At 34.7% G+C, this 25,014-nt stretch overlaps 2 protein-coding genes across 2 annotated transcripts; both read right to left on the bottom strand.

The window, feature by feature from the left end:
• Positions 1-615: 615 nt before the first annotated feature.
• Positions 616-7,195, bottom strand: LOC118182272 (uncharacterized). Its single transcript, XM_035351595.2, has 3 exons — positions 7,075-7,195; positions 5,080-5,532; positions 616-1,021 (listed from the first exon to the last, which is right to left on the bottom strand). The coding sequence occupies exons 2-3, from the start codon at positions 5,527-5,529 to the stop codon at positions 740-742; spliced, it is 732 nt and encodes a 243-aa protein (XP_035207486.1). The 5' UTR covers positions 5,530-5,532; positions 7,075-7,195; the 3' UTR covers positions 616-739.
• A 2,075-nt stretch (positions 7,196-9,270) lies between these two features.
• Positions 9,271-23,741, bottom strand: LOC118182271 (nicotinamide N-methyltransferase-like). Its single transcript, XM_035351594.2, has 3 exons — positions 23,541-23,741; positions 12,365-12,572; positions 9,271-9,782 (listed from the first exon to the last, which is right to left on the bottom strand). The coding sequence occupies exons 1-3, from the start codon at positions 23,686-23,688 to the stop codon at positions 9,335-9,337; spliced, it is 804 nt and encodes a 267-aa protein (XP_035207485.1). The 5' UTR covers positions 23,689-23,741; the 3' UTR covers positions 9,271-9,334.
• Between the last annotated feature and the right edge of the window lie 1,273 nt (positions 23,742-25,014).

Below are 25,014 nucleotides of genomic sequence, written 5' to 3'. Positions count from 1 at the left end.
GTCTGGTTGAAGTAGACTTTTCCCTGGTTTGGGTATCATGATGATCTTTGCAACTTTCCAGGGGTTGGGGTAGTAAGAGTTTGAAATGCAAGGATTGAAAATACTAGTAACTTTTGTGATGATGTTACTCGGGTGATGTTTTAAGGTAATGCTAGTGATACAGTCGATTCCCGGTGCTTTCTTTGGGTGTAATTTTCTTATAATATTAGAAACTTCAGCAGGAGTAGTTAATTTACAAATATTTTTGGCTGTTGGTGACGGAAAAATACATCATATACTCCCCGTTTTAAAGGGCGGGAGAAATACGGTATATTTCAACATCTAAAAATGTGTTCTTAAAAACAAAGTTTTGAAACTTTATTTTCCTCTCTTAAACAAGAATAATGTAGAAATATTAATTTAAAAAAAATTGAACTCAATAGCTTATCTAGAAGCAAGTTAAAAATCGATAGAAATTTTTTTTTTTTTTTTTGTTAAAAAAGTGTGTTGCAGTCTGAAGTAGACGGAAGGAGAAAAAAAAAGTTTCTCACTGAAAAAATTGCTTTTGAGTTTGCTATCATGATGCACTTGATGACGAACTGACAATATCATTTTCACTTCCTTGTACGAAATAAGGGATCTATTGTAACTATGCGCACAGTACAACACACAGTTATATTTATAAATACATAATTCTCAGTCATTCATCCAGTTTGATGTACATACAAAAAAGTAACAATTTATTGATTGGAAAAATATTTTATTGAATTGAACACATATATTCATCATCACCTTCATCCGTCCTTAGCGAAAATTCAAAATCTTCGCGTGCTTCCGATGCATCTCTTCCTTTTCCAGTCTTGTACCATGTAAGTCTGCCTTCGAGTTTATCGTCCTTTGAATAATATTTGCCTGAAGATCGAGTGACTATGGTAGCAGGCAAAGCTCCGTGCCTTCCTTTCATGATTAATGATAAATGAGGACAGTTGGGTACTACGAATTTCTTCTCATCCCCGAATAGTGCAGTGTTTGAATCTGTTTTCTGAAGAAGGAGAAAATATTTCTTTTAAAATATATATAGAAATATATAGAAAATGATATGTTAAGACTCAGATGAGTTCTCCAAGGTAAATGGACTTATTTCCCTAGTTATGTCAAAACGTGCCAGTAAGGATTATTACCAAATAATTATTTTGTTTTAATATAATGTATAAATTTCTTCATTAGACAGAAAATAAACTAAAGAGTATTTTGTTAAACCCAAGCTGTTCTATTTAATTTTGAATTCTTAATGATTAAACAGTAAGTTGGGGTTTATGTGAAATAAGGTTCGTTAGTGATCAATGAAAGAAATTTTTAGTGGTACCATTTTCAATAGGTTTCATTGCGTCAATGGTGACAGAAATTTGTACAATTGACCTTCAATCACTGACATCTCGTTTTTCAACAAAAAGTTACTCGGATGACGAAAGTGTCTCGAGTTACAAATACTGAAGTTGGAAACATAAGAGGTGTTTTGAGACAATCTATGCCATAGTTGATACTCAGGTCGTTCTGGAAACATAATTTAATTGTTCTCATTAACAGAATTTGGCAGCAAGTGATTTACAGCACTAGGAATTTGGACTGGAGGTAATTATGCCAGATTTGGTTGCAGACAGAAACTTGGAGCGCTTACAACGAACCTTTATTTGTTATCCTGTAGGCAAGCCCTCACATTTTTCTCTCCGAGATCCAGTTCGACCGTTGGCAACTGAAACCGGCTAAGGCTATAAGTGATCCGGTTTGGGGGTTGTACTCTCTTCCTCCACGAGTGCATTCTCCAATCGCATGTTAAGACTTTACAATTAATGAAAACTGCAAATTTTACTCAAATTTATAATTATTTTCTGGACTTTGTGTTTTTGACTAAAGCTAATATGAAAGAACTGTGAATGTTTTGTATAATGTCGGGGAAAATACTGTTTCGAACTTTAAAGATAGAAAACTTAAGTTGTTTTACTTAAAATCACGTGACCAAAGTGCTCTCAACCACGAACGTTATAAATACACAAACTCCTATTTAGAACTTCTCAGAGATTGAATACGACCATTTGAACTTTTTGATTGGATGAACTTTAATGAATTCACTAATTATGCCACCCCACGACCATGTTTTGCCAGACTTAGGTCTTGAATTCATTCGCGACTCCGGACGATAGATGTACCCAAAGTACATCTTTCAAGTCAATTACCAACACGAACTGCCTGTCGCTACTATGATTTATTGGCAAAAACTCACAGAAGTTGTGGCTAAATTGCGAGTGAAGGCACTGAGCAATGTACTGTCTTTTATTCTTGCGCTTTGTTACCTTTCTTATCTCTCGATATAGATAAATAATCATTAATATTTTGATAATTCCAGGTAGCCTTTTTCTTACAGTTATATATAATACTGCAGTTCTAGGCAAACCATGGACTAAGAATTTAACAATAACGACGTGGAAAAGTTACTAGAGGACCAATAAAAAGTAGCTGCAAGAAAGGAATGCAACTTCAGAAGTGGCAATATAAGAAAGGTGACATAACGGCTGTGAAAGAAAGGCTTTTTAAAAGAGGAAGAAAGGACCAAGTTTTTTTATCTGTGAAATTCATGAAAAATGAGATGATAAAGTTTCCACGTAATGATATCACTCTAATAAAGCAGTAGCAAGCTGCAGCATAAGTATTTTCAATGACAATGCTATGTCTCGTTTAGAAACATTTTAAAACGTAGGCAATTGCAAATCACATTGGACAAATTTTAAGTGAAAGAGACGCCTAATAAGTCTTGAGCAGAGTGACACTGAAACAAAGAAAGCACGAAAATGCCTTCTAAAGGTAATTACCCAATATCTTTGCGGAAAGTAAATCCAAAAGAAGCATCTTCCTCATCATTTTGCACTCAAAGCCATCCACTTTCCTTTGCATGGGTACAGTAAAATTAACTTGTTGGTAATTTTGCCTGCTTAATATTGTACTTACTCTCTTTGTTTTATTTTTAGTGATTTTCATTGGTTTTGGGTTATGAACTTGTGCAGTTTTAAATTTTAAATAAACAACTATCGAGACAATGAATTTTAAATAAAAACTTGATCGAAGAACGAATAAATCCATTTTACATTAATTCTTACAGAGAAAATTATTTTGTTTGCGAATATTTCGGTTGGCGAATGGCATTCAAGAAAGAATCGAGGTTCCACTGTAATGTGGTTTTCAGGGAATGCTTATTTTTTCTTGTGGTAAAGTTCCCTTCACATTTGCTTTAAATATAAATCAGACGCAGACACTTTTATGGAAAATTTTTTGGAAGACAGAAAAGCAAAACTATAGTTACATTGCAGTTAGGCATAGGAGAATGTCATAATTCCTTATATCCTCTACATAAAGGGCCCACCAGCGGCCGAGCGGTAAAGTCGCTGAACACTGGTAGTTCGGTCTGAGGTTCGAATCTCGCGAACGGGCTGGCTGCATTGGTATTTTCGTGGTTTTCCCCATGTGTAGCGTGTATACAGGCCAGTTTTCCTTAGAAAGTCCTCCCCTTAGGCAGATAGCCCTAGTGTGCTTTGCCATAATTAAATACACCACCTCTACGTAAAGGGTAACTGGAGAGAGGCATGAGACCTGGTATACAGTTGTAGTAATATTCAGGTGGTGACGAGTTATCGTTCACCAGATTTTTAGTTCAGAAGCCACCTTAAAAACAATTAGATCTTTTGGACCAGGAGTAATCATAATAATATTTACATAGTTTGAGTTCCTGAGAACATAACATCGTTTGCAGAACTACTGCATACTAAAAGGTTGAGCTGTGAAGAGCACACCCCGCCAGATTTTGTTGTTAAAGCACTAAAATAGTCATATTTCGTAGTCAGACAACAAATCAGAATATTTTGAATACGAGCTATCCGAAATAGACTGAAATTATTTATCAGATAGCAATATATTGGTCATACGGCGTAAGAACTTATGGGTTCAAATTTTGAATACAAGCTATCCGAAATAGACTGAAATTATTTATCAGATAGCAATATATTGGTCATACGGCGTAAGAACTTATGGGTTCGGATCCAAGTCTTTGCACTAAGCTGTTGCTGTTGTTGTCGTTGCAATAAGATTCCAGATTCTCATCAGTACCTCGAATTTTTACTTTTCCCACAACTATGACAAATACAAACGTCCATACATTATCCCAATTTCCAGCCCAAGTCCAGAGGCATGGGAACTGTCCTCACTGATCATTACCAATGCGTATTTTTCATCATCCAGAGACCTTCGGTATTAAGCAGTGACAATCAAGTGGCATTCACAAGTTATGTATAGCACAATTATCACAAATGATATACGGAGAACTTATTTTGGTAGGCAACAAAACCTCGTTGTATCAAATACTTTGTAAGGGATTTTGTTTGAAATTTTAAGTTTTCAACTTACTGCCAAAACTAGTATGAGGAAGAGAAAAATCGATCAACTGCAGCGAAATGCATGATGTGATTTTTTGAGTTTTACGAAGCTTTATAATTTGACATTCGTACTGAGTTTAGAGGACGGTTGAGAGGGACACTTGAAAACTTTTGATATTTTATTTCCATTGTATTAAGAATTAAGAACAGACCAGGATTTTGCTGTGCTAACATAGCACTTTTTATGACACAAAATGAAGACTAAAAATCCTTAAAACGTTTGCAATATGATGCTTAAAACTTACGATAATGACAACAGTGATACTATTTAATGTATAACGCGAAAGTACCCTTGAAGTTATACCAGGCACCATCTCAATTTGATTGAAAAATCGCAGGAAATATTATTTATGAGTCTTATATTTCTCTTATCCTATCAACAAACTTTCGTATATGGCTTTACTGAGCCTAAATGCAAGATGTGGAGACGTACCTCGTATTCTAATCTGAATCCATTCACAAGGGAGGTTGCCTCTTTTAACTACTATGCCGACTGGGAGACCAGTAAACCTTGCTTAAAAACTATTAAAAGTAGAGTATTCATTACTCAGTTCTAGCAGAAGTCATACTTCTAATAAAAATAATAAATCTTTTATAGGATAGTAAATTTCCAAATTACCTTTACTCTATTGAATCCAGTCTGAGATCTAGTGACTATACGGCTTGGACTCGTACCAGGTTCGTATGAATCGTGTTTCTTCCATATAGTAAAGGGAACAGGGCCCTTCTTTCCAGCAAAATTTCCAGGATTAAGTAGATGGGCACCTTTTGGAGACTTGCTTCGGCTCTTCGCACTTCGAGGCCGCGTTTTCCTTGCACTTCTTGGATTTGAAGACCGTGATCGTCTGTTATTTTTTGGACTTACGGTTTGCATTCGGCTGCTGCTTTTTGGATTTTGAATTCGACTACTGCTTTTAAGACTTTTTATTCGACTACTGCTTTTTGGACTTTGTAATCGACTACTGCTTTTTGGACTTAAAGTTTGCATTCGGCTACTGCTTTTTGGAGTTCGGGTCCGCGTTCGGCTGCGCGGTAATTGACTATAATGACTACTGGATTTTGAAGACATGCTCTAAAACGGGGAAAACAAAATCGCATAAAAAAAAAAAAAGAGTCTTTATACAAGGAAACATAATGATCTGAATTCTTGCTTTCATAACGGGGAAAGTGCAGCATCGCCCATTGCTTGGCACGTTTTTAAGAATTGCACATACTCACTATCCATGTACACGTCGACCTATTTTCACTTAAAAAAAAATCCCAGAATTGCACAAAAATGACATTGCGCACATTCTTGACTTTATCCATGTACACATCGACCTATTGTCACTTAAAAAGTCAAAGGAAATTGACAAAAATCCAGTTCTTACTATTGTAAAAAGCGCCAAACAAATAAGTGGGCGATTCTGCACTTTAGCCTCATTAACAATAATTTATTTTTATTAGAGGTTTTAAGAAAACCAAAGTTAAACAACAAATAATGAATATTAATGAAAAAGCATTCAAAATAATCCACTTTTCACAATAAATAGAATATGTTTCTATTGGTTACAACGGCTATGGAATAGCGTAGAATTAAGTTAATGGAACCTCTTGTTGTTACTTCAAAAAGACGTTTTACGTCAGTGTTCTTTTGCCATCTGATCATTTTTTACATAGCAGAAATTAAATAACAACTAAATATTTGAAATTAAATAACAACCTAAGTTTAGAGTCATACAAATTTGCTTAAAAAATGAATTTGAGATAGATTAATTCAATATTTTCCTGAAAATGCTTGTCTGAATAAGAACATCAAAATGGCCTCTTAATAATGGTAATAAATGTTCAACTAAAATTTTATATACAAATGTAAAGTTTTCAAATCCTTTTTAAATAAATTTTGAAATTCATCATTATTTTTAATATTTTTTCTCCTTGCATTTCTTTATAAATGCAAATATATATATGTGCGGGGGTGTGTGAGTGTGTATTCGTAAAATCTCAGTATAATTTCCACATTTTTATATTGAAATATTAAATAAGGTTTTATCCATAAAGAAATAACTGAAAAGATGTGTAATTTTGTTTACTAATCTACATTTTATGTGGGATGGAATTTGCTGACAGTAAAATTTAATTTTTAATGAGTATTTTACCATATAGCTTTATCAAAATAACTTCCTATTAAAAAGCATGAAAGAATTGCATATCCTTTTATTAAATATTGAGTAATTTTCTTAAAATGTCACTTTAAAATAGTCTTAACACAGAATAAATTTGCATACTGTTGAAATAATTTTTTAATGTTTGTATTTCTTAACGTAGTTATTATATAATTTTTTATAACGCTGAATATGGTCAAAAGCTTTTTCCTTCCCGTTTCACAAGCAAAAAAGTTTTTTTTTTTTTTTAAAGAAATTTAATGAAAAAAGTTGTAGAAATATGCGCTCAAAATGCAGTTATAATTGTACCTGCAAGTTGAAAAATATCTTTAAATATTTCAAACCAAAGTAAAGAGAAATTATGAAAGCACAGCGAGATAAAATCCACAGAAATTCGGACTTAAATAAAGCAAAAGTTTAACCGTCAATAAAAAATCACAAAGAACGGAAAAGGGACAAGGAATACTTACCTTGGTCACGACAATCCAGGAAGAAAATTTGCAGTAATTCTTTTGAGATAAATTTTGTGTATAAGCAAACAGGAAAACAACAGCATGTGCATTTCTTAAACTTCGTGCTTTAGAGACCGTGAGTAAATTTTATAAGAAAATAAATGGCAGCACCTAAATCACCTAATTAGAAAATATCTAGGATCTCATTTCTTTATTATTAGCCCAAAAGGGACATTAGTCCCGGATGAGACTTTAGTCTCGAAACGGCATTTTTCGTTGAATCACTTATAGATGGCGTATCCCTTTTCAAATTGTTGCCACCAAAGATTATCGCCTTGTATTACATTTAAAGAAATTAAATAATGAAGAATCTGCATGATTGTGTGTATGTTTCTCGCAGTGGCCTTAATTTTGAAATTGTTTTGTTAGGCTATTTCATAATGATTAAAGATATGCTGTTTTTAAATATTTTCTGATTTTGCTGTTGAATCGAATTTTATGTCGAAATATAAAAAAGTAGATATCCATGAAATTCGCATTAACCGATTTCGTATATTTGGGAGTTCGCTATAGTCGAATGGAATAGATTAAAGGAAAATGAGCGGGATCGAAAGGTCATTCGTTTTATCCGTGTTCGTTATAAACCGGGTTCGCCATAGTGGGCGTGAGTGCATAACAAGAATCTCAAGTTTCCCTGTCTGCAGGCTTTTTTTAACCGATAAATCTAGCTCAGTGTCTGCTTTTATCCAAACTCCTTATTTTCTTTTTTACTTGGTAATTCATTCAAGTTCCAAAGGACACAAATCTAACTCTTTTTGCACTTACGAATTTCACTACGAGTGGCACTGCTAATAATGATAATAATAAATCTGAAAGGTTTCAGATTTTAACGGTCATCCAAAAAGATTTGTTGAGGTTTTTTATGCTCTCGCTGAGTTTGCAGTTTACCAGTCTGCTGTTACAGTCACTCCTATTAAGCACTTTTTTTTTTTTTTTTTGACTTTTTAGCTTTATTATTAAGCATAATTTTTTTCGCACTTTACACCGTATATAGTTCAACGGCAAAATTACAAAGATTTCAAAAGCGGCATAGCAGTATACACTTAGAATTCCCAATGCAGCTTTAAAGTGTTGGCATACATTTTTCTAATTCAGAAGTCAAACAACAAAAATCGGCGTTATATTTTCAAATTTTCACAGGACTAGTTTTGATGCTTTTACCGAACCACCATCGTCAGCTGCAAAAGCGCAAATGAACGAGATAGGGTATAATGATCAGATAAGATAAGAAAGCCTGGACAGAAAATAAGCTAGTGGCGCCATGTGTTGATGAAACCAGAACTAAAATATAATTTCTTTAAAAGGCCAAAGGCAAAGATGGATTGGAATTAGGATCGTTAATTAGAACAGAAAGATTTTTTTTGAATGTGAAATGCCTCTAGAAAATCCAGTTCTCCAATGGAAGATGTTTCTTGAATAATTTTGGCAGCAGAAAAATTGAAAGTGTGATTATCGGACCAACAATGTTGGGCGACAGAAGACTTCTGTGTTTCCTTTTTTCTAACATATGCCTCATGTTCCTTGACGCGAAATTTTAAGGCTCTCTTAGTTTGGCCAATGTAAATTAAACCACACTGGCAAGGAATCCTATAAATACCCCAGAAATTCATATCCGGAATGGGGTCCTTGAGTATGGAACTCGGAGTTTTGTTGATGGGAGAATAAACGACTCGGAAGTTAAATTTCTGTAAAATATGTGCAACGTTATAGCTTATTGATGGAAAGAAGGGAATGACAACAGAATTTTTATAATCTCCTAAAACAAGAGTGTGCCTTTTAGTGCCAAGAGTATGCCTTTACTTAAGTGGTCAACAAGCTGCTGCAAAGTGTGCAGTCAGCCATTCCACGGCAAGCGCGTGCATGCCTCGATGCTCGTTGGACATTCTGAACGGCTTACGATGTAAACATATACAAAGAGGGATGATTATGTTTCCAATAAATCCCCCCTTTTGCACTGGATCTGAAGTCATACTTTTCTGCTGCATTTATTTCGAAAACTATGGGTCGTACAGTTCTGAGCGAATTTTTTATGTATTCCAAGTGAAGAATCTGTCTGTGCAGAATTTGGGCGGCCTTGATAGGACACCCTGTATATCAGTAATGTAAATCTCTACTTTTGTGTGCGATTTCCTTTGTAATTAAGAAATATTCAGGTTTCAAAAAGAAATTCATTTATTTACCAAGATAAATCAAATATAAGATCAAATGCCCTAAGAATTTATAATTTTTCTGCTGCTACGCAAAACAAAGTCTCGTAATCATAAGAATATTCAGACTTTACTTTAGGAAGCGTTCTGAGGTCACATTTTCCGAAGCCAGCTGTTTCAAGAGCTTCTAACACTTGCTTGGTCGTCAATTTAATATGGTGGAATGTCTTGTCTCCTACCTGCCACATTGAACCATTTTCATAGCCGCAAATGATGAGCCCTCCACCTACTTTTAACAGACCATTTATTCTTTTCAAGATATCAATGTAACCCTCATAATCTGGAGCCGCAGTTTCGATGCACAGGACGGATATTACCAAATCAAAAGGAGGCTCTGTTTCTGTGGCAATCAGCAGTTCTACAGGCAGAACAGTGTCAGAGAGAAGATCACTCCGTACAACACATTTCACACTTTTCCGAATACGGGATTCCAACTCCTTTCTGGCAATCCTTAAATCACTGTAAAGAAAGAAATAGGAAAAATAATCCCTGTCACTTTTATAATTATCTTTTGCAATAATTTCTTAATTTATCTCTCCTCGATATTAATTCCCTTTCTGCAACAGCCGACGTACTATCCGAGTACTATACTCTTGATAAGAAAGTTCAGAAGAACAAATCAAAGCATAAGGTCTTGATATTTTTCAAATGTTACCTTTTATGTTAGGTTAACTTTCAGATACCTCCAACGTAGTCACTTTGATTTCTAATTCGAATGATTCTATTTTTAACTGAAGGCAAGAGAAATGAGATACTTTTAGATTCGTTGGTTTAAATAATCTTTATATCAGAATTAAGCACTAAGTGGAAAGAAAGCATTATAAATAAAAATAAGTAAAAAAAAATGAGGGCAAAGAGAGAGAAACTTATAATTTGTTTATTCACATTAGGGTTGAAACCTGAAAATTAATTAAAAAAAAAAAAAAAAAAAACAGTATGTTTGCAATATGGAACGTGTCAAAAAAAATTGACTGTTTTTAATAACGAAAGGCATTTACACATAGTTCCTATAGATACTACATTCCTGTGCTGAAAACGTTCGCAGGAAATGCTTATAATGCAATTCCATTTTAAATGTAAAAGATTGTTACATAACGACCTTTGAATAACGTCCATCAGAATATACATTTGTACCATGCTCCAGTGTTCTTGACTTCCTAGAAGTAGAAGTACTTGATAAATATCTCTTTTGAAACTGGCATTTGCATCGTTTAGGATAAATGTGAATTATTCGAAAACACTGACTCCAAAAAGCGTTCTAACGGAGAATAGCGGAGCCACAGGGTATTAAGGGAACACATACACCTTAAAACCCATAAGATATTCGAATAGGTGACTCTTACAAGAATTGGGATAACGTATTTATTTTAAAAGCAATTACTTCCAACTTTTTACAGCTGATTACATAATATAGCTGCTTTCTGAAGTAGTTATCAGAAAGTTTGTGTTGCCACAAATATTTTTATAATTTAATCCGCTTTGTGACAATATTTTTCGTCATGTTCCCAACTTGCGCGCGCAGTTTAAAAGATTCTGTTTCATAATTTAATTCCATATTTAATATATAGCTTTTATAACATTTGGAAGCTACTGTAAACCTAAAATTCTAAAAATGTCGTGTTAAATTTTTATTTTATTTTGAGTTGAGTTTATAAAATGTATTTTATTAACAAAATTTGTAATGTTTTCGTTCATAAAATTTTTCAATATTAAAATATTCATCATATTGTTGGTTCGGTTAGAAAATAGTGCCCATATAAAGAATTCCATCCAATTTCAAGTATGTACTATGTAGGGTTTATATTTATTTTAACTAACATTTATTTTAAGTTTAAACTATCTTTCCTGTCAAGCCTTACTTTCCCCTGGAACTGCCAATGCCAGAGTATGTAAATTTTAGTAGAACGCGCAAGGATTCAAATTATCAGCGGAAGTATTCTGAGTTAAATAGAAAGGAAACGAGTTCGAGGTGTGCTGTTCTTACTTCACGAGCGCGGAGGTAGTTAGCCAGAAATTGAAGAACCCCGCGTTTCGGCCTGTGTGCTTGCCTCGGAGAATTGTTAATCGTTCAACGTGATATTCAAAGTTTGCTGAATTAGCAGCGGTATTGTAAAACGCGGTGAGGTTAGTTAATTTTAGAGAGCCTCGTAGTTAGAGTCTTGTTATTATTTCTTTTCAGGTTCTTATTTTTATTTTACCGCCGGGTCGGCGTAGTTTGTGAGCGTCAAGAGCACGCAATTGTAATTTCTTAAGTTGAATAAAAAGGGACTTAAACCCTTAGCAAGACTCTTGTCTATTTTCCAGTTTCAACAGTCACCTCTTGGTTGCGTGCAAGTTGGAGACGCGCAACTCTACAACCATTAGCCATTTTTAAAATATCATGCGCGCAAGGTGGAAACATGGCGAAATATTTTGTCACAAGGAGGATTATATTACAAAAATATTTGTGGCAACACAAACTTTCTGGTTACTAGTTTCTAAAGCGGCTATATTATGTAGTCAGCTGTAAAAAGTTGGAAGTAATTGTTTTTAAAATAAATAAAATATCCCAATTCTTGCAACAGTCACATATTCGAAGATCATGAGGGGTTTAATGTGTATGAGTCCCCTTAAATAAGGTAAATTAAGTAGTTTTGGCACGGCAGGAAGCTCCTTCAAAGAATCTGCAGGAAGAAGGATCAAAGAATCGGCAGGAAGCTCCTTCAAGGTCAAAGAATCTCAGGCTTCATTACTCAAAATGCAACATCAAAAAAGCGAAAGATGCTTCAACTGCTTTGAACATGAACTACATGTCCCAGACGATGAGAATTTTTACATTTTATGTATAGGGAATATGCTAACTCTATTTAACAGAAAAATTCAAGTATTTTTATGCATATGACATGATTTTCCGGGAACCTTTTGCACAAAGGGTATGTGCCCTATTTACCATGCCCTAATTACCATCCTTAGATCCCAAGAATCAAACTGAATATTGCCTCTTCTCATTTTTTACCTATTAATGATTCTGAATAATACAATTTATGTTCGCAAGTACTTACTTTTCATTATGTTCTAGATGGACAATTATGTCAAGGAACTCAGACCAATCCAAAGAGGACGTTCCTTCATGCCACCGCTTTAATTCTTCGCAGTTGTCCACCACATAGTCACTCTGAACGATATGGTCATAGCAAGCACTAGCAGAGGCAATATTATGTACAGTGGCACCACTGCCCACTTCCAAGACCTTAGAACCTTGAAAGCGTCCTGAAATAGATAAATAAATAACTTGATAAAATGTCTGAAGGCTTTTTGATTTTACACAGTGCCCAAAGGAGTGTTTTCTTAACGTTTTGTGTATTACCTTTATTTTATTAAATATCACGTTCTTCGCACTTAAACCATAAAATTCATTTCAACAGCAATATAGCAAAATAATTTTAAAATGAGCATATCTTTAGAAGTCTCGCGCGCTGGAATTAGAAGAATGTTTTTTTTTTTTTTCGTACAGTTCGTTGAGTTTATTAATCAAAAATTCGCTAAAGTGTTACAAAATATGAAATGATAATAAAAAAATTCCAAATTAGGGCTTCCAGATGCTCATATTTGGTGGAGGATTACGTTATTCATAATTGGATGGCTCTAGGTACCGTTGTTTTATCACAATGCGAGAAGCACATACATTTATACATATTCTTCATTATTTAATTTATTTTAAATACAGCACAGGGCGATAATATTTGGTAACAAAAGTCTGGAAAGTAAAACGGACATTTAAAATTTTCGACGCAAAATGCCAAAACGAAATTAATAGCCCTTCTATCTAACACCTTGTGGGCTAACAATCAAATAATTTAATCAAAATTAACGGCAGAGTTAAAGGAATAGGAAAGGCGCTGTATTCTTTCTGAGCATTTACTCACTCTCGGGTTTTTTCTTAATTATTTAATAAATCTAAATCAGAATTTTAATTAACAGTTAACAATTGAATACTTAAACGTGAGACAAAGTTGCTGTGTATTTTATATAATTTGAGCTTGATAATATTAATTTATGTTTATTAAAAGTTTCAATTCATATAAGGCACCAAATGTTAAGTCATTTGATGAAACAAATAACTTCTTTAAGCTCACCAGTTAAAAATCTTACATATGACGTCTTGGAATTTTATACTGTAAGGAAAAATAAATAACGATTTGTAATAAAAAAGTTAAAAGGTATAAAATTTACACGCTTAACAGAGGAATTAACCTAATATCGAATTCTGAAAAATGAGTTGGCCACATGGGTATTTCCGTGGCTTTTCTCCAAGTATGACGTAAATACGAAAAAGAGCCAGTTTTCCGTAGATAGTCATCCACGAAAGTAATCCTTCACTTAGACGTACAACCCTCGTATGTTTTGCATATTGAAATTAAAAGGTATTTCTTTATCATAGGGGCCCCCAACTGTGAATCGGAAATTCTAAAGATGTTCTGTTTTGCTCTTTTTAAATTATTTTGTGATATTCCTATTGAATTGCATTTTATGATTTAAGTGCGAAGAACACGATTTTTAATAAATAAAGGTAACACACAAAATCTTTAAAAAAACGCCCTTTTTGGCATAATGTAAAATCTGAAAGTTTTCAGATTTTTAGTTTCAGATTTCAGATTTTAGTCCAAAGGGGCAATTTGCCCAGAAAGATTATTAATTTCCTTTTGGCATTTTTCGTTGGTTCACTATAAATGTCGGATCACTTTTTCAGCTGTTGCCACCAAATATCTGTCTCGCATTGTGATAAAACTACGGTACCTAGAGCCATTAAATTTTGAATAACGTACGTTTCCATCCGAATACGAGTATTTGGAAGCGAAATTTGGAATTTGTTATATTATCTATTTCATATTTTGTAAAACTTTAACGAATTTTTGATTAACAAACTCAAAGATTTCAAAGCGAGTAATGGCAACACTTGTACGGAGAAAAAAACGTTTATTATCTCCATCGCGTGAGACTGTGTAGCAGAACTCTAAAGAAATCATTTTAAAATGACTTTGCGATATTGCTGTTCAATTGAATTTTATGGTTTAAGGGCGAAGAACATGGTATTTAATAAATAAAGGTATTACACAAAGCGTAAAAAAAAAAAAAAAAAAAAAAAAAAAAAAAAAAAAAAAAAAAATCTGAAATGTTTCAGATTTTAAATTACGTCCAAAGGGGCGTTTTTTAACATTTTGTGTGTTACCTTTCTTTATTAAATATCATGTTCCTCGCACTTAAACCATAAGATCCAGTGCAACAGCAATATCGCAAAATAGTTTTAAAACGAGCATATCTTTAGAATTTCCGATACAGAGACTCACGCGCTGGAGATAAAAATGTTTTTTCTGCACAACGTTGCCATTGCTCGCTTTGAAATCCTTGAGTTTGTTAATCAAAAATTCGTCAAAGTTTTAAAAAATAGGAAATCGATCATAAAACAAATTTCAAATTTCAAATTTGGTCTTCCACATGCTCATATTCGTTGGAGGATTACGTTATTCAAAATTCGATGACTCTATGTACCGTTGTTTTATCACAATACGAGAAATATACATACATTTATGCAGATTTTTCATTATTTAATTTCTTCAAATATAATGCAGGACTCTAACATTTTGTGGCAACAGTTTGAAAAGTGAACCGACATTTATGAGTCCGACGCAAAATGCCAAAACGAAACTAATAGTCCTTCGGGATTCAAATCCCTTTGGACTAAAAAGAAAAGAAAAAGAAAAAAGAAAAAAAAAAAAAAAAGAAAAAAGAAAAAACAGCGTAAAAAGCGTTAAAAAAAAAAACCCGCCCCTCTGGCCGTAATATAAAAAGTCTGAAAGCTTTCAGACTTTTTTTTTTTGTCTAAATTTATATTTTGTATTAGTTTATTCGTCTTCCTAATTAGATGGCCAGTCGGCCGTTTGTTAACACAAAGCATACAAAGACTGCATTCGTATGCGAAAACTTTATACGGAAATTGGCTTGCCAAAGAACCTATGAAATCACATGCGAAAGAACACCAAAATACCCATGAAGTTAGCCTATTATCGGGATTTGACCCGAGCCGAACCACCACTGTGGTGCCAATTAGATATATCAGGAGTTGTTTTGAATACGTCTCAGTTCCCTATTCGTAATTCTCACTTTGTTGGCAGAGAAACGGATCGTTTAGCTTCAGTTTATTGCTGTTGTTTTGTGACTTATCTCAATTGTCTGACGGTAACATCAGAACAAGCCCACGAACTTCATCATGGCAAGGAGTGCAAGATTGCGCCTATCGTTGGCAAGAGCATTGGACCAAGAACCAACGAAGGGTTCATTTACGAGGCACTTAGGCTGGTAGTTCGGTTCGAGGTTCGAATCCCGCGAACGGACTGGCTGCATGGGTGTTTTCGTGGTTTTCCCCATGTGTAACGTGTATACGAGCCAGTTTCCCTTAGAAAGTCCTCCATGAAGGCATCCCTCCCCTTAGGCAGATAGCCCTAGTGTGCTTTGCCATAATTAAATACACCACACCACGAGACACTTAGGCTAGATTAGTATTATCATCAAAAACAGGGTTCCGCAAAGAGGTAGAGATGGAATACTAGACAAGTGATAGAATGACTTTGCTCAGTTCCGCCCCCAACTTCGATGGAGTGCACCCCAAAGAGACGGGTCTGAGAGTCTCCCACACGTCTTCCTCTGCAGCCAACCTTTTAAAAGGACTTTCTTCTCGCCGCATATTTAGAGTGCCCGCATGTCGCACAGACGCTATACATTTACAAACATATATGCCTTCTCCGGGATTCGAACTCTGGCCCTTCGGTACGGCAGTAAGCATAGCTAACCACTATCTCAGCTGGGCGGCATTAGCTTCGGTTTTAATTTAGTTATTTCTTGATCACATGTATTCTTCTCCGCTATGGTCAACAGATGAAACATGCATATTACCGTTGCATGGGAAAACTCTGAAACATTTCTTTTATTATGTTTAAATAAGACGCGTATATTATAAATATTTTCTCAGAATTTATTTTGATTATTTTGGATGCTTTTTCTCCGAACCTCATTTCATGTCTCACATTAAAAGATAACGGTGCGTGAAATTGAGCTAATTCTGTAAACATGAAAAAGAGACAACATAGATCTAAAATTCAACGTTAAAATTCCCGATATTATCGTCTGCAAATAATCAGAAGTTTCGCTTCACTTGTACAAAGCAAAGTTTGAAAATTCAAGGGAAAATAGAGTAGTTTTGCAGTAATTGATACCTTATCACTAAGCTATGTAATGTTTTCACTTTTGAATGGAGAATAATCAGCAGTATTCTTTTCTATCACGCAAAAGATTCATAGGAAATTAAAGATATTTTATAAAATCTACCCAATGCAACATTTAATATTTCATTAATTCACTCGCACTTTACCATACCTTCAAATATCTTATAAGCTCAAAGAGGCGTTAGCTCAGAAGGATTATTGGTCTCGAAACGGCATTTTGCGTCGCATCATTATAAACGACTGTACCACATTTTAAATTGTTCCCACCAAATATTATCGCCCTGTATTATATTTATAGAAATTAAATAATGTAGAATCTGCATGAATATATTTATGTTTCTCGCACTGACGATACCCACAGTCATCAAATTTTAAATAATATAGTCCTCCCCCTCCCCGCATTTAGGCACTTGGAACCCCGAATCTTGAACTTCGAATTTGTTTTATTATTTATTTCATATTTTTTAAACTTTAAAGAATTTATGATTAAGAAACTCAAGCGAGCAGTGACAACACACTGTATGGAATAAAATATTTTTATCTCTAATATGCAAGACTCTCTATCGGAATTTCTAAACATGTGCTGTTTTTAAATATTTTTGGCCCAGAAGGGTGTTAGCCCAAATGCTATCGAAACGTGTATGTATGTGTAAATGAAGAAATCTGATGTAGACACCACATGACTTTCTTGTACAACCTGCCAAATTATATACATTCTTTCAGCATTTCTTTAAATGTATTTCCCCGAATTTCATTAGAGATATATTTCTCATTCAATTAATTCAGTTCTCACTTCGCGGCAAGGCAAAAATACATAAAAACTCAAAATATATTCATTAAAATTTGTGAAATACAGAAAAATTTTAAACAGCAAATACAGCTAAAATACAATTTAAATTAGATTTTCTACGCGAAAACATGGAATTCGGCCAGCGGGCACGAAGGCAGATTTTCGGTGCACAAAACTGAAAGTTAACTTTTGGTCCCAATTGCCTCCCCCCCCTCCGAAAAAAAAAACTGAAAGTGCTGAAACTGAGTTAATTCACTGTTCTACTAAGAGCTTAATGTAAATAAATGGCAGCTTTGTTAGGCCTAGTAGCACTTGAACAACTTTTAAATTGCTGATAATTCTACAACTATTGCATGCAGATTAATTAAATTCATATAACCGTACCCGAACATAACACCAGCATAATTTTGTCAGTATGTAAAGCAAAAAATGCACAATTTACCAATATATAAGAAAAAAAAAACTGAGCTCACCGAGCCGGGCAACGGAGAGGTTATATATATATATGTGTGTTTATGTGTAACCAAAAAAGAGAGATACACAATGTTATAGCAATTCCATATACAGAATTTCAACGTGATGAGACTACTCGTTTTTGAGTTATGCGAGATACATACGCATTTACGTAAGTATAGACGTCACACAAAAATCTCTACTGAATCCATTTTTTCAAACCGTTTTGGAAAAAAAAAAAAAGTCCTTTATTCTGTCCGTACGTATAGATGTCACGCAAAAACATCGTTAGATGGATTCGAGAGCAGTCAAAATGGATATTTTTGTTAAGATATGATACCCAAAATGTTTCGCGATTACAACACTTCCTTTACTTCGTACAAGAAAGTAACAAATACCACTTTGAGCGTAATATAAAATCTGAAAAATTTCAGATTTTTTTTTTACTTGCTACGGTACTAATTACTAAATTAATTAAGATAAAGATACTAAATTCGGAGCCAAAATTTATTTAATTTATACAGGGTGATTTGCTACCAGACCAACAACCTTTCAGGGTGTGTAGGGGGTACAGAGATGATTCGGAATCACACAGGAATGCAAGGTCGCAAATGACGTAGTTGCGAGCTATAGTGCAAAGAAGCAGAGAAAAAGAACAGAAAAAGCAACACAATGGGATAGAAAACATTTTATTTTAAGGTTGTACTACAGCAGGTGTTCGAAATTACGACTAGAAGTCGTCTGGCAGGCCTGAAAGCGGCGCTGCATGGAATTCCTTACGTTCTGGAAGATTCCTAGCATATCATGTATCCTCCCGGTAGCTACAGATATTGCAACGACAAGGTCTTCAACTGAAGGAAAGCGCGTCTCGTACACGAAACTCTTTTCGTGACCCCATAATAAGAAGTCTATCCATGACAGGGCGGGTGTCGGCCCATGTGGTACCAGTGTTATGTAGAGAAATTATCTGATAGCGTTATAAAAATTAGGTGAATGATTTTATGATTTATGGAAATCTTAATTTTTATTTGATTATGAATTATTTATTTTAAGGCTTTAATTTTGGGGAAAGACAGATGCTTCTGGGAATATTATTTAGTTTAAAAGAGTATTATTTATTTTCCTCTATTTGTAAATCTTGTACAAACTTTTATTCATTGTGAAAGAAGCAGGGAAAGGGAGGCAATTTTCGCCAAGTCATGATTTCGCGCGCTTTAGAATGTTCGAGAAAGAATTTTCATTGTTAGTTGACCTTAAGAGAGGAAAGTACGTGACGGAAAGGTCAAAGGTTGCTACTTGTCTTTCAATGTAAGTCATTCAGGTTTTGGCGATTGAGGGTCCGGTTGTTGGCTAAGTGAAGAAGGGCGCGCATGCGCGATCACCCTTATTTCCGCATTCTGGAGTTGAAAACGAAGATTTTGCCATAATTAAGGGGGCGATAAGTGAAGCCATAGTTGGAGCCCGTTTGGTGAAGGACAAGAAGGAAATTTGAGTTGGACACACTTACTTTTGGCTGACTCTCGGACTGACTCGCTGATTTTTGGGCTTGCTGGACAAAATGTAAGTGACTCCGAGAGGTGTTTTCCGGCGGGGAGCGGCAAATATGCTCCCCGGCCGCGTTTTGGTTAAGAGGCGAGACTCTCTTACACACTTACTCTTGGACTCGCTTAGGCACTCACGCTTGGATTCGCTGACTTTCGGGTTGCTGGTCTTGTGGACGTTGCTCTTGAAAACTGGCTTGAAGAAAATTGGAGTTGGACTCTCTCCCTTACTGACTGGTGGGTGGAATTTACTTGGGTCGTTACTCGTGAAGCTTGCTCTTGGGATGAGTAAGAACAGGCGAGCTGAAATGGCCTAGAAAAAAAACGTTTCTGACCTGAGCCTGAAAACCCTCTTCCTTGCGGCGTGCTGGTAAAGAGGCGAAATTTGAACGAGTTACCTGCGTGTGGACATAGGACTTTCAGGACCAAGCGGATAGCCGCTCTGGGCAGCAGTGCTCCTGTTTCTGTTCTACAGTAGTGAAGTGGAGTCTACATTTTTAGAACCTGTGTCAAGATGAGCCCGGCCGACATCAACTCTTGATAAGATAAGAGTCCTCCGCTTCAAGATGTCCCCTCAAGCTAAGTTGTATTTTTTTTTTTTTTGGTGTGTTTGAACCCTAGGCAAGTTTTTTCAAAAACGTCCTTAGCAGTAAAAAAAAAACAACGTCGAATCTAAAATTTAACTCTCAGGCCTTAAATTGTTTCCCTTTCCGTTCTTTTAAATCACCAGACAAACCTTAAGTTTTTTTTATGAATTTAAATGAACAGACTCTCAGATGAGGTTAAGATTTTTCTTATTGTGTTGTAATTGAATAAACTGATATTTAATCTGGAACCTCTTACAGTATGTTTTTTTTATATATTTAATATGAACTTTTCCTTTATATCTTGTATATGTTTTATGTTTTCGATCCTCTCACGGCGCGGTCCCGGAATGCATTTTTTTCACAACGCAAAAATGCTGTACACGTTTCACTATACGATCACTCCCTTTAACGGCAAGTAGTTTCATATTTAACATTTAACAATATAGGAATTTAAGATATAACATTGGTGCCGTGAAGTAAGATTCATAACATTATTTCCCGGCGTGAACTTAAGCTATTTAACACCAGCATGATGGGGTACCTCCACATTATACGACACCTCGACGTAACCTTTGGACTGGGGTGGATAGTTCATGGTGACTCAGTTCAATGGCTTGCTAGATCACCGGAAATATCATGCATGGACTTCTTCTTCTGGGATCACATGAAGAGTTTGGTGTACGAAATGCCTGTTCCTTCAATTGAAGACCTCGTCGCTCGAATATCTGTAGATGTCAGGAATCTTCCAGAACGTAAGGAATTCCATGCAGAGCCGCTTTCAGGTTTGCACGATGACTTCTGGTTGTAATTTCGAACACCTCTTGTAGTACAACCTTAAATGTTTTCTATCCCATTGTGTTGCTTTTTCTGTTCTTTTTCTCTGCTTTTTTGCACTATAGCTCGCAACTACGGCATTTGCTACTGTGCTATGTGATTCCGAGTCGTATCTGTACCCCCCTACACACCTTGCAAGTTTGTCGGTCTGGTAGTGAATCACCTTGCATATATCAAGGCTTTAACAAACTTAAGTACTTAACTAATGTTTCAGTTCCGTTGCTATCTTAAGCAAAAAATTCCATAAAAAAATACAGTGAAGGTACAAGAAAAGAGTTAAAATTTATTATTAAGGGCAAATTTAAAAGCTACGATTTCATTTCCCCCTGCTTTTAAACACATGACGTATCCGAAAAAACGGTTTTGCATCACCAAATCCAAATATTTGATTTCTAAGCAATGACGTTTAGCATGCATGAAATGACATTTAACCAATCATCGTCATCAATGATAGGATTAAGCACTTTATCTTTTATTTACTTGAAATACAGCATTCAGCAAATAAAAACGCATTGTTAAGCGGCCGGTAAATGATCATAGTGTATTCTCAATTATCCGATCAATGCCGGGATGGAGGTCACGGATAACTGAAAAGAACGGATAATCAAAGTTTCCAATTTTCACGCATACTATATGCATTTACTTCTTAAAAATGATCAGTAATTACTTTGTTTTTGAAACGTTTAAATATTTGTCAGATTTCATTACGTATTTTTTGAAATACTATTATTTTATTTACATCTCCTTTCGTCGACGAAGTCCGATAGTGTTTCGACAGAAGTCATTGCTGTCTCGGAAGGAATTGATATGATGAATTTTCAGGATCTTTATCGCCTGTATTTTCAGTATCGCTCTCTGTCTCTTCTGTTCTCCTGACACTTGAAACGATATCTACGTCACTCAAGCACTGAAAGTCTGGCTCAGTTCAGCAATTATCGAACCATTCCTCGATATTTCACGATCAGCTTTTTCGAAGAATTTCACAATAAAAATTTTTTGGCATACAAATTCAACTCTGTGGCAAAATCTTTCTCCCTCTCTTTTTTTTTTTTTTTTTTTTTTTTTAATGTTATAATAATTTCAGTTATTACATCAATTTCTTCACAATTAGATAAATCTCCGATTTTTACATCAAGAAAAACCTTTCTTCTGCTTTGAAATTTGATCGTATGTGATTTTTACACACTCTCGCGCATAGCGTTAAGCGTAATACATTTAATAAACGCCATGGGTAAGGTTCAATTAATAAAAGCAGGGTTCTGAAGAGTGACTTGTAACCTGAGGACTTACGTGAAGTTCCAAAGTGCTCATTTTCATTCCCATTTCCATTTACGAGCACATCCCTCAGTAAACTGCACACACGTATATATAGTCGTGATTACTGTGGAAATATCATGTTTGTTTTGTTTCCGTGGCTGAGTTTCACATTTGGCCATAAGTTGTTTATTACTCGGCACGCATTTTGAAACTTCAGAGGAAATTTTCCCTTGGTTGTGAACCATGGATACTAAATACGTGGTTTCGGGGGTCAGTATTCATGGCAATCGCGATACGAGGATCCACCAACGGCCGAGTGGTAAAAATTGAACCCTGGTAGTTCGAACATTGGTAAAAATCGAATACTGAGTTCGAATCCCGGCGTATGGGCTAGCTACATGATTGATTTTCGTGGTATCCCCCATATACAATGTAGATTAAACGCAGCGAATTTCCCTTAAAAATTCCTACAGGAAGGCATCTCACCTCATAAGCAGGTAGTCCTCGAATTTCTTTGTCTTAATCAATTAACTAACCTCGCGATACGATGAAACGCTCTATCAGCCATGTTTCTTTAGATATCCCACAATAAGAGCGTCCTTTTCCTTAGGTATATACACCTTAGGCCCATATCACACACGCATTTGTTTCACACGAACAACTGTTTCGGACAATTTTTCTGCCTGGTTTACTATTTACTGGTAAGACGCGCGATTGTTTTCCTTTCGAAAAAAATTGCAAGTTGTTCGTTTTCAACCAATCAGCTATCAGCTTGTTTGTAATGGAGAACCAGTTTCCCCTGTGTTAACCCCAAAGCGATCTGTGGTGATTGGCTGTTGTGACAAAGCAGAAAAATTGTTCCAAACAGTTGGTCTTCCGAAACAAATGGATGTGTGATAGCAGCCTTACACGCTTTCTTTCTTCTGATTCCTATTTAATTATTTCAGAATCAGAAATGTTTATGCCAAGCGGATGATAAATGAAATATCTTGTACCTCATGAAATGGCAACAGACAGAATGGCTTACCCTAAAGGTTAGCCCTTAATAACATAGAAGCTAATATTAGTTAACCTTTATAATACTGTGAAGAACTTGTATCTAAAAAATGTACTCGGTTGGACTATATGGATCCACAAGTGCTATCTTTTGTTAGCAATTCTTAAATATGTAATCAATTACTGATAGAAATGAGCATCATTTTATTGTAAGATAAAATATGCTCAGTATTTTCGGTGAAAATGAGAAAAGTACCTCTATACACATAATATTCCCCCATCGCCTCTAATCAATGAAAAAGTTATTAGGTGAAAAATATGCTTTAGTACATGGGACATATAACATACCAATTAAATGTTTATTTTTTATTAAATGTTTTATTTGGACATATAACATGCTAATTAAACCCACCTTTGAATCTTCTCCATCACCGAATATTCCTTAACGGAAAAGGAATTCAACAAAGCGCTTATTAGTGAATAAATAGATTGTTACGTACCTGAATGCACAACTTCGTGCAAAAACTGCAAAATGAATTCGAAATTTCCTCTTATGAGATGTAGGATACGGTTAAATTTCTCGTTGTAATCCTTTGCTTTCAAGTTGGCGTTGTAGTTTTCTTTAATAGCTTCAATACTTACAGCCATTTTGCTAAGCAAAACTGTGTGCAGCGTTGTAGTGTAACGAAATCATTGTACACAGTCAAGTCTGAGATACGAAATAAATTATCTAAGATAAGATTTAGATTGCGTTTCGTTTACGACGTAGTAATATTCTAGAGTGAAAGTTAACAAGATATGTTTTTGCTAAATCTTTATTTATTAATGCTATAAATAAAGTAATAAATTGAAACGTGGGAAAATTCAAAAAGGAATGTTTGAATTAAGTGAATAGTTCACTTTTCATAGTATAAATGTTCAACATAATTTTAAATTTGTCAGCTTTAAAAACAAAATTTTAGAGCCCCGCTTTTTTAAAATTCCTATTTAATTATCCACTGAATAGCACCTATACAAAGAGTTCTGATTTTAAAAGTGTACAATAGTTTAAGTACTTCATTATGTACACAAGCGGAAAAAAATAAAGTAATGAAATAGGAAAAACTCGTAACTTGATGATTTTACAGCTGAGTATATGGGACATACACAGGATTTTTATTTTATCATACCTGATATATCTTCAAAATATAGAATTACCTGTCTTAAAACATATTATTAAAACATAAATTTAATTATGAATATAGGAAATAGTATAAAGCAGGGTAGGGAAAAAATGGTACTTCAACTTTTTAGAGGTACATAGGAAAAAAATGGGGGAAAAATAATAAAAATAAATTAAATATGTATAAAAAAAGAAAATCTGAAAGGTTCCAGATTTTAAATTACGTTCAAAGGGGCGGTTTTTTTAACATTTTGTGTGTTACCTTTGTTACCTTTATTTATTAAATATCATGTTCTTCGCACTTAAACCATAAAATTCAGTTCAACAGCAAATCAAATTTTTGTTAATCGAAATTTTGTTAAAGTTTTACAAAATATGAGAGCGATCATATTTGGTGGCAACAGTTTGAAAAGTGAAACGGACAGAGTGATTCCAAGCAAAATCGCAAAACGAAAACAATAGTCCCTTAAGGACAAAGCCCTTTTGAGCTTTAAAAAAAAAAAAAAAAAAAAAAAAATCAGAAAGCTTTCAAATTTTATGGCGTTAACGGGCGTTTTGTTAACGCCATAAAATGCCATAAAATAAAAAAAAAGTAATGCACATAACGTTAACAAAACGCCCAAATGGGCGTTTTGTTAACGTTATGTGCATTACTTTTTTTTATTTATTAAATATCATGTTCTTCGCACTTAAACCACATAAAATTCACTCCACCAGCAATATTACAAAATATTTAAATAACAGCATATCTTTAGAATTTCCGATATACAGTCTCGTGCGGTGGAGATGAAAATGTTTTTTTCAGTACACTG

Source organism: Stegodyphus dumicola, chromosome 8 (assembly GCF_044657685.1).
Source record: "Stegodyphus dumicola isolate Sdum_Otavi_A_Nest chromosome 8, ASM4465768v1".
In the NCBI taxonomy this organism is placed as follows: Eukaryota; Metazoa; Arthropoda; class Arachnida; order Araneae; family Eresidae; genus Stegodyphus; species Stegodyphus dumicola.
Note: the sequence above shows the minus strand (reverse complement) of the source record. Positions and strands in the feature narration are given on the sequence as shown.